This window comes from Equus przewalskii, chromosome 15, assembly GCF_037783145.1.
Source record: "Equus przewalskii isolate Varuska chromosome 15, EquPr2, whole genome shotgun sequence".
NCBI classification, from domain to species: Eukaryota; Metazoa; Chordata; class Mammalia; order Perissodactyla; family Equidae; genus Equus; species Equus przewalskii.
Window position 1 is genome coordinate 40,617,957 of NC_091845.1, and position 9,354 is coordinate 40,627,310.

Sequence of the window (9,354 nt, forward strand, 5' to 3'; positions counted from 1 at the left end):
TCTTAATCAGCAGTTATGGAAGGCCTGTTATGCTTCTCATTTACTTGTAAAATATTCTCAGACAGGAGCCTCATGGTCAGTTTGATACAGGTGACAGGCCTTTTACTCTTTATTCTCTTAAAGGAGAAGTCATTCTCTTAAAGGAGAAGTCACAAAGCCCTCCAGGATCTGACCCTTGAAGTCTTCACCAGCTATATCACTTCCTCTAAGCAGCCCTGGAATGCTACCCTATGGCCCTGCCATGGCTCAATTCTGCCATTGCTTATGCGATCCTCTCACCCCATCTGCTAGAGCATGATTTCAAGACCTGCCACAATTTCTATGACCATGAATATAACAATGACTCAATCCACTTCCACCAGTGTTTACTGAGGCCTACCATGGGCAAAATGCTATGCCAGGTACTACGGATGATAAAAGAGCACAACAGGCCCTGGCTGCAGGGAGCTTCTAATCTAGTGATACAATGATTAATTCAGAATAGACTCAGCACAAGAAAGTACAGATACGGTGCAAAGGAAAATCCAAGAGAGCAAAGATTCCATTTGGTTGATAGAGTTAAGAAAGGTTTATGGAGGAAATGGTGTAAAACGCTGGCCTAGAAAAATAGGTAGGATTTCAACAAGCAGGGCATACGTGTGAGAGGGCACTTGGGGAGGGGTGGCAAATGTATATAAAGACCCAGACAAGGGAAGGCACAGGTTATAAGCACCATGCAAGAGGAAGGCTAAGAAAGGACTTTTGAAAGTCACTCAAAGAAGGAATCTAAGCACTACACATTGGTGAGGGAAAAAGATTTTCACAGGCTTCACAGCTCTCCACCACAGGGAGAAGGGGCATGAGGTCACAAGCACAGTTACATTCTTACCTTTTCTGAATGAGTCCAGGCTGAACATTTCTGGCCAGGAGGAAAAGCTGGAATCCTAAGAAGAAGGAGGGCCAAGAGACAATGGTTAATATTCCTGGTCCAGGAACCCACAGAGAAGACTTCAATAACTTCAATAAAGAGCACTGTCCAGAAGATGAGAAAAATGAAGCTCTTCACTAATGAGCCCCAACTGCTGCTCCCAGTCTCAAGAATGGAAGGGCCATCTCCACTCTAAAGTAATTACATGTCTTTGTTTCTAAGTGAGAGCTTTCTTCTTTTCTCTGTCCTAAACTCCCTGAACGCTGCTAAACAGAAGGGCATGCATTTCACCATGAGAGATGTATATTTCCACCTCATCACAATACTTGCAATTTTCCTGGGACTTCTAGGGAGAAATGAAATTCTACATAGACTCCTTTTCTCATGTGGCATCAGGAAATGGGACTGATGACTGCCTTATGGACAAGTTTACTGGGCTTTCACAAAACCTAGCCAAGCCCCTAGGAATGGGGTTTGACTGATAGTACCAAAGAATAACTATACAGTGATTCAAAATAACAAGATTTTCATAGAGGAGTCTCTATGAAATAATAAATATTAAGTTAAAGTTCAACTATTGGCCAAAAATTTGGTTCATTTAGCTCATTAGCATCCTTAACGGAGGGATCTACCTAGAGACTTTGTATCACACATACACAAATAAGTGATACCTCTGGTTTAACAATTTTGTTTTAAAAAACACTCAAACTTAGACTTAGAGATGTTTTAAATAATGTACTACTCCCTGGTTGGTGCAACAACCTTGTGTGGCCTTAGTTTAAAAACATCTACATAATGCTTTAGCAAATCAGGATAATGTCCCTCATTACTAGGAGTCTAATGGGGCCTACACTCCTGCTCCTGACTGCTATTCCCTCTCATTCTCAAATTGTGGGGCGGCGGGGGGTGGAGGGCTGACCTGGGGCCGAATCTTTCAGGTCCATAGCAGGTCTGCCCTGATGGCCTCCTCTCCCCCAGAGATGCCGGAAATTTCAGCCGATAGGATATGGTAGCTCAGAGAGAAAACTTCAATACAATATCAACAATGATACAATTTACTTTAAGAAGTTACATTCTATAGACTCCTTCTATCCCAATTAAAGGAAAAAGGGTGTAATTTGAGATTCTAATTTTAAAGAAAACCTGAATATTACAAAATCTAAAACATCTAAGTGATTATTATGTAAGAAACAATACTTTCTTGCTAAGAAATTGTAAGTTAATTTGCTTGTAAACAGAGTCTTGGTTTAGCTTATAAAAAGTCCTGATGAGGGGCTGGCCCCGTGGCCGAGTGGTTAAGTTTGCGTGCTCTGCTTCAGCGGCCCAGGGTTTCACTGGTTCGAATCCTGGGCGCAGACATGGCACCGCTCAACAAGCCATGCTGAGGCGGCATCCCACATGCCACAACTAGAAGGACCCACAACTAAAGATACACAACTATGTACCGGGGGGCTTTGGGGAGAAAAAGGAAAAACAAAATCTTTAAAAAAAAGTCCCGATCCTCTTCATATCAACCAAGGCTCATATAACACTATATTTTCCTGTATCAGCCTAAAAAATATAGTATGAGGTTCAAGAGAAGATGTTTCAGAGATATTTTAGAGCTCTAGAACATTTCCTAGAGATCTAAAAGAAAGCTGTCTTCATTGTAAAACAGTATAATGTTGGAAACGTTTATGGTTCAGAGTCTCTTAAATAACTTAGAGGTAAGTAAAATAATATTGTATCAAGATTTCTTGCATAATGAAAGACCACTTAATTCCAGGAAGAGTCACTATGGGATGATTCAAGGACAGAGAGATTCTATAACAGCTAATTAAAAATGACACCCTTCTTCCAACATAGTCACAAATGGATTTACTACATGCCTTTTCCTTTACAGTGTGGCTGAGCATGAGATCCACCACTGCTTTGTGTGCACGGCTACATCAACTTACCTTACGAGAGCAGTGACAGTCTCAGATCTTGAAGACTTCTGAACTGCAGCTGAATTCTCTCCTTGCTATTCCTCATCACGAGGCTGGGCCTCCTCCTGGGAAGTACAATGCTGGGTCACTAAAATGATGGCCCCCGCAGAGAAAGAAAGTTGCTCCGAATCATTGAAATTCATTTACTACTCTAACAACAAGGACAAGTTTTGTTAGTGGCATGAAACACACACACTGGACACATTGGCCTCACTTCAGGACCTGCTCTAGACCCACTCTAGACCCATCAAATTGTGAGCTGCCCCTACATCAGCACCTGTAAGATACCAAGAAAGAGATGTCGTTCATGTTAAAGAGGGACTTGTAATCCCAAAAGCACCTTCTCCAAGGACTCAGCAAAAGCTGCTTCAGTTTTGAGTTCTACTCTCAAGACTATAATATGAACCTACGGTAGATAAAGAAGCTCTTCCAGATTGGGAAAATAACAACTAAATGTTGAATACCATTTTTGGAGTCTACAAAGTACTTCCACAGACTTTATCTCACTTAATCTATGCAGCTACCCATCGAGGTAGGAATTATCTTTCCCAGAAAAGGCTACACAACTTGCCCAAGATCCCATAGCTGCCTCAGGGTAGAATGGAAATCTGCAGTTAGGTATTGGGCTCCAAAGCTTTGCATGCTTGTACTACATTACTTTTTTATTTCCATGATATCATGCTATTGCCTAGATGTCCCATGGTTCAGTCTTCAAAAGAACACTTTATACTGACATCTTCAAAGGTTGAAAGGGGCAAGAAGGGTCCAACTGATAAACCTGGGACTACAGCTACATAAATTAAAACACTTGGAAAGTAAATATCTTTTGGAGGTAAAGGGACAACCTACACAGGTAGAAAATGCAGCAAAGGATGTATTTACTGCACTTAAAACAGATACACAAATAAAGAGCACTATCACAAATCCCAAATGCTATATTAGGAAAAGAGTTCTCTCTTCTGGAAACTCCAATATTCCAAGATTTAAGTGTAAATTATAAGATGTAGTCAAGACCCACAATGACAGTGGGATTACTGCCTCCAAAGAAACTGTGAGGGAAACCACCAGACAATGTCTCATTTCCCTCTGGCCAGTAAGTTGCAACCAAAGAGTCTGCAACTGGCCATCTGCAGTCCACCTGCTACAGTGTATGGCAATCCCCTGTGGATTGGGGCTGCAAAGTGGGACAACCTTTGCCTTGCAAAATCACAATTAAGGTGACCAATGTTGCTACACGAGGACTAGCTAGACAGCATGCTGACGCGATACTCCCGGCTTGGGGATTCTGAGGACCCCTGGGACTCCAGTTCACCGCAAACAAAGGACCCAACATGCATTAGGTCTTCCCCTGCGAAATGGGGCAAGTCACCACCAGGAAACAAAGAACACCTCACCCCTTGGCCTCCCCCAGTGACAAGGTCGGTGCGAAAGGGGACAAACCAGGGGGGCCAGAATGCACCAGGCCTCCCTTTGGACAAACGGTCCAGACGGCAGGGGGGCAAACAAAGGTCCCAGGGCACTCCGGAGGCTTCCTCCAGGCCCTGCTTCGGGAAACGGAGCATCCCCTGAGGCGGAGGCGTTGTTGCGCCAATGAAGCGGCCTCTCCCGCGGACCCGCGGAGCCCCTGGCTACCAGGCCCGCCCCGGCGGACCAGTCTGGCCCCCGCCCCCGCCCTGGCTCCATGGCAACGGCAGGCCGAGGCCTGGCTGCTCAAGGCTCGGCCCGGCCGGCTTCCCGGGCAGGCCTAGGATGCCCGGCCTGCTCCTCGGGCCCGCCCGCTTCTCCGCCCGACTCTCCGCCAAGCCGGCGGTCGGACCCGAGCCCCTCCTTGCGCCGACCACCCCCGGCCGCGGGAAGCTCCTCGAGGGGGCACGAAAGGGGAGAATAAAAAGCCCAATTCACCTGTTGTTACAGATGTGAAACAAGCCTCGGTGCACCGCGCATGAGCCGCGGCCCCCCCCCACCACGGCGGGACTACAACTCCCACCAGCGGCGGCGCGGCCCCTTCCGGGTTCCGTGGCGGAAGTCCCCCCGTCCGCCCCGGGGCTCCCCGCCTCAAGCCCCCAGCCCCGCCTGCCGTGTGGACCCCGCGTCTCAGCTGGTCTCCAGCGGGCCCCCAGCTACGGCTCGCAGTGCCCACCCCCCCCCCCACCACGGCTCGCAGTGCCCCCCCCCCCCCCCACCCAGGGCTCGGGCCGCCGGGCCGCCAACCCGCGGCGAGACCCCGGCACCTGGCCCAATGTGGGGCGGCCGCGGAGGGCGCAGGCGGGACTTCCGGCAGAGTCGCGAAGGGAGTGGGCGCGCGGGCGGCTCTGGGGTCGCGGAGGGAGCTGGCCAAGGCGGGCTCGGTCGGAGCGGCGCACGCTGCCCCTCTCGCAGTGCCTTAGCGTCCGGAGTGTGCGAGCGGGAGAGCTTTGGTGTCTTCTGCGCGCCCCCTCCCCCGTGCCTCCGAGCGCGAGTTGGGACACAGGCGGGTCAGGGCTGAGCAGGGAACGAATTCCAGCTCGGGCTCCCGGCTCCCACGCGCCTTCCCCGCCAGAGCTCCTTGCCACGCCTCTTCTCTTCTCCATCTCCCCTCGATCTTCTGTTTCTTTAGGGAGGTGAGAATTTCTGCCTTACGAGAATGTTAGGAAGATGAAATCAATGTGATGGTGCCTTGTGAACTGTACAATGCTAGGGAGAGAACAAGGTGGCACTTGCGGGTTGCGGGGAGACCGCAGGTCAGAGTGCTGCTAGGTGGGTCTGGAGGTCCCGCCCCATGCCCTCAGAAGCGAGAAAAGACATTGTCCCTGTGACCTGCAGTCGTCTAGATGAGACTCCTGTGTGAGTTCAGTGGGATCCAACTTAAAAAGGAGAGACCTCAGTATGGGTAGCTCTGAAGCTGGCTCAGGATTTTACAGTTGGAAAGACCTGGAGTATGCTTTTAAAATGTGGTCATTCAGAATATATGAATAATCCGTTCAATATCCCGTCATTTTTGTCCAAACAAATTCAACAAGTATTTTTTTCCTTTTTTTTTTTTTTTTTTTTTGGAGGAAGATTGGCCCTGAGCTAACATGTGTTCCCAATCTTACCCTTTGTTTTCCTCCTGGAAGCCCTAGTACATAGCTGTATATCCTAGTTGTAAGTCCTTCTAGTTCTACGTGGCATGCCGCCGCAGCATGGCCTGCCCAGGATGCGAACCAGCTAACCCCAGGGCACGGAATTGGAGCTCACAACTTAACCACTGGGCCTCAGGCGGGCCCCTCAACAAGTATTTCTGCATTGGACAGAAGGGTAGGGGAGGTGGGTGTGGAACATACATCATTCATTCAAATAATCATCACCTATTCTTAACAGGGCGTGGTCCTTTCGTGGGGGGTGATCCCCCCCGCACAGACATTTGAGTGAGCTGTGTAGCAGTTGCTAAGCAGGTGTGGAGGATACAAAGACCCTGCCCTCAAGGGGCTTAGGGCCTGGTAGAGAAGGTGAAAACGTTGTCCCAAGTAAAGAGAAAGTGGTAAATGCTGGAGAGGAAGTGTTTCCGGGGGTTCAGAGAAAGCAGTAGTTACTCCAGAATGGCAACATCAAGGAGAAAGAACCATGTGAGAAAGACATCCAGGTGGAACAAGGGGCAAATCCTAAGAATATACAGTAGTTGGGTATGGCCAGAGAGCTGGATATGTGTAGGGGCTTTAGAGGAGACAGAGCAGAAAAAGTAGAGGTGGGAATGCTACACTAAGGGATTTTGACATTATTTGTAAGCAGTTGTTTTTTGTAAGACATTATTTTTACAGTTCTAAGGAGAGTAAAATTACTGTATTTTAGGAAGGTTATTTTGCAAGTGTGAGGGTAGAATTGGCCAGAAAAATAGAAGCTAGGGGGGGCCGGCCCGATGGCACAGCAGTTAAGTTTCCACGTTCCGCTTCGGCGGCCGGGGTTTGCCGGTTCGGATCATGGGTGTGGACATGGCACCGCTTGGCACGCCATGCTGTGGTAGGCATCCCACATCTAAAGTAGAAGAAGATGGGCATGGATGTTAGCTCAGGGCCCGTCTTCCTCAGCAAAAAAAAGAGGAGGATTGGCAGCAGATGTTAGCTCAGGGCTAATCTTCCTCAAAAAAAACCAAAAAACAAAAAAATAAAAGCCAGGATACTACTTTGATGAAAGGTAATGAGGGATTGAGCTACAATCAGCGGTGACAGTGATTGCAGAGCACCAGGCTGATCCCTGGCCACTGGTGTGTGGAGAGAGGACTGATATTTTGTACCAGTGACTAGGAGGATCCTGCACTGTTAACAAAATAAAGGGACACAGGAGTTGGAGATGATGGATTCAGCTTCATACAGATTATGTTTGAAATACCGTTGTGAATGTTAAGTGGTAAAGACATGGTCCCTGCTCCAAAGAAAATTTTGATCTGGTAGAGAGGATGAGAAAGGCATGCAAGTAAGTCTTAAAACCTCAAGTAAGCAGTGCAAAAGAGGCGCAAGTGAAGCATTCTAAATACTTTTCCTTGTTGCGCATTTAATGTTTCTAGTTTTCTCTCCGAAGGTCTTTTCCTTATTTTTTTTTCCAGTTTTATTGAGAAATAGTTGACATACATCACTGTATAATTTTCCTTATTCTTGAGCCTTGAGCTGTTTTTAGTGAATGGTTGTATCTGGTGGAGCTGATAAGATGATCCATTTTGTATTAAGGTGAGTGCTAGTTAGTGTATCTTTTTCCTTCCCTCCCATATATCTCACCTCTTGTTTCCTGGTTCTTTCTTTATCACTGCCATATTTTCCTTTGTCCAGTCCCTAGACTTCATTCTTTGCAAACATCTCTGTCTAGAAACTTCTTCAAACACTTTCCTACTCATTCTTCAGGGCCCTACTTTGAGCTTCTCTAGCAGTTTATTCTTCCCTGTGTGGTAGTGCTTAAGGTATCTTCTTTGATCTGTCTCCCCCACCCAGAACCCCAGCCTCTTGGAGTTATATGTGTGTCCCCAGTGCCATGTGAGTGCTCCAGGGGGTGCGTGGATACTGCCTTCCCTCCATCAGATACTTGTCCTGTGGACTCATGCCACTTAGGTTATTTTTCTTCAATTTCTTAGGGTTGAAGTGTTGGTGGAACCAATTTTATTTCCCATATTATAGTAGAACTCATCACCAAGGCCATCAAGCCACAGAAAATAGGGCAGAAGAGAACATAATTTTCTGTCATGGCATCTACAGGCATGAGAATTGGGATCTAGGACCTCTCTTACACTTCCAAGCTACTGTCTCCGTGTGCCTGGAGGAGATTCTGACCCCCACTATTGCTGGCCCCACAGTATTTCTCGGATTCCAGTAAACCTGCCCATACTTTCTGTAAATAGTCCCATTAGTGAACTCAATTCACTTGCCTAGTGTGAGTATGTCATTTTTTTACCCTTATGTTTACTATCCCAGACTAAGGAGATTTTGTGGATGCTTCAAAGTAAGTTTTCAAAAAAAGGTTAAATACTCCCTTTCTGTGCTTTCTTGAAATCAAAGTGGACCACTTGGCAAGAGATGCTGTATCAACAATCCAAAGTAACATATGCACCCCTATGTTCATTGCAGCACTTTTGACAATAGCCAAGACGTGGAAACAATCCAAGTACCCATCAACCGATGATTGGATAAAGAAGATGTGGTATATATATACAATGGAATACTACTCAGACATAAAAAAAACAAAATCATCTCATTTGCAAGAACATGCATGGACCTGGAGGGTATAATGCTAAGTGAAATAAGCCAGTCTGAGAAAGACAAACACCGTATGATTTCATTCATATGTGGAATATAAACAAACACATGGGCAAAGAAAACAGTTCAGTGGTTACTAGGGGGAGAGGGGTGGGAGGTGGGCACAGGGGGTGAAGGGGAGCACATGTGTGGTGACAGACAAGAAATAACATACAACTGAAATTTCACAATGATGTAAACTATTATGAATCTCAATTTAAAAATTTTAAAAAAAGATACTGTAGAGAAGGAGGATTCTTAAATCAGAACAAAGTTGAACCAAATGACTTTTAAGGCCATTTCAGTTCTGAAATTTCATTACTCTAGATAGAATTCCACTTAGAATCAAATGGTGCTTTTTTGGATCTCTGTATAAATATGGAAAATTCCCTCAACTCTTTGGTTTTAATTAAGATGAGGAATTAATTTCCTTAATATGCAAAGACAGTTTACAGATTAATTTTTTTAAATCTATAAGCCAGGGCCGGCCCAGTGGTGCAGCAGTTAAGTGCACATGTTCCACTTCGGTGGCCCGGGGTTCTCTGTTTCAGATCCCAGGTGCAGACATGGCATGGCTTGGCAAGCCATGCTGTGGTAGGCATCCCACATATAAAGTAGAGGAAGATGGGCACGGATGTTAGCTCAGGGCCGGGCTTCCTCAGCAAAAAGAGGAGGATTGGCAGCAGATGTTAGCTCAGGGCTAATCTTCCTCAAAAATAAATAAATAAAATAAAAAATAAATCTA

General features: G+C 46.3%; 1 protein-coding gene across 26 annotated transcripts in view; it reads right to left on the reverse strand.

Annotated features, from left to right (window-relative positions):
• Positions 1 to 5,459, reverse strand: part of DHX30 (DExH-box helicase 30) — a 31,613-nt gene extending 26,154 nt beyond the window's left edge. For 3 of the 26 annotated variants that reach the window (XM_070575578.1, XM_070575572.1, XM_070575556.1), the window contains exons 1-3: positions 4,777 to 4,908; positions 2,845 to 2,939; positions 869 to 923 (exon numbers count right to left, since the gene is read on the reverse strand). Coding sequence is in view for 9 of the 26 variants with exons in the window: in XM_070575554.1 (XP_070431655.1) it covers positions 869 to 923; positions 1,827 to 1,851 (80 nt within the window). In the remaining 17 variants the exon portion in view is untranslated. Of the gene's footprint in view, positions 1 to 868; positions 924 to 1,826; positions 1,934 to 2,844; positions 2,963 to 4,776 lie in introns of all 26 variants that reach the window. The other 23 variants (XM_070575580.1, XM_070575576.1, XM_070575579.1 and 20 more) reach the window with 21 other exon arrangements.
• Between the last annotated feature and the right edge of the window lie 3,895 nt (positions 5,460 to 9,354).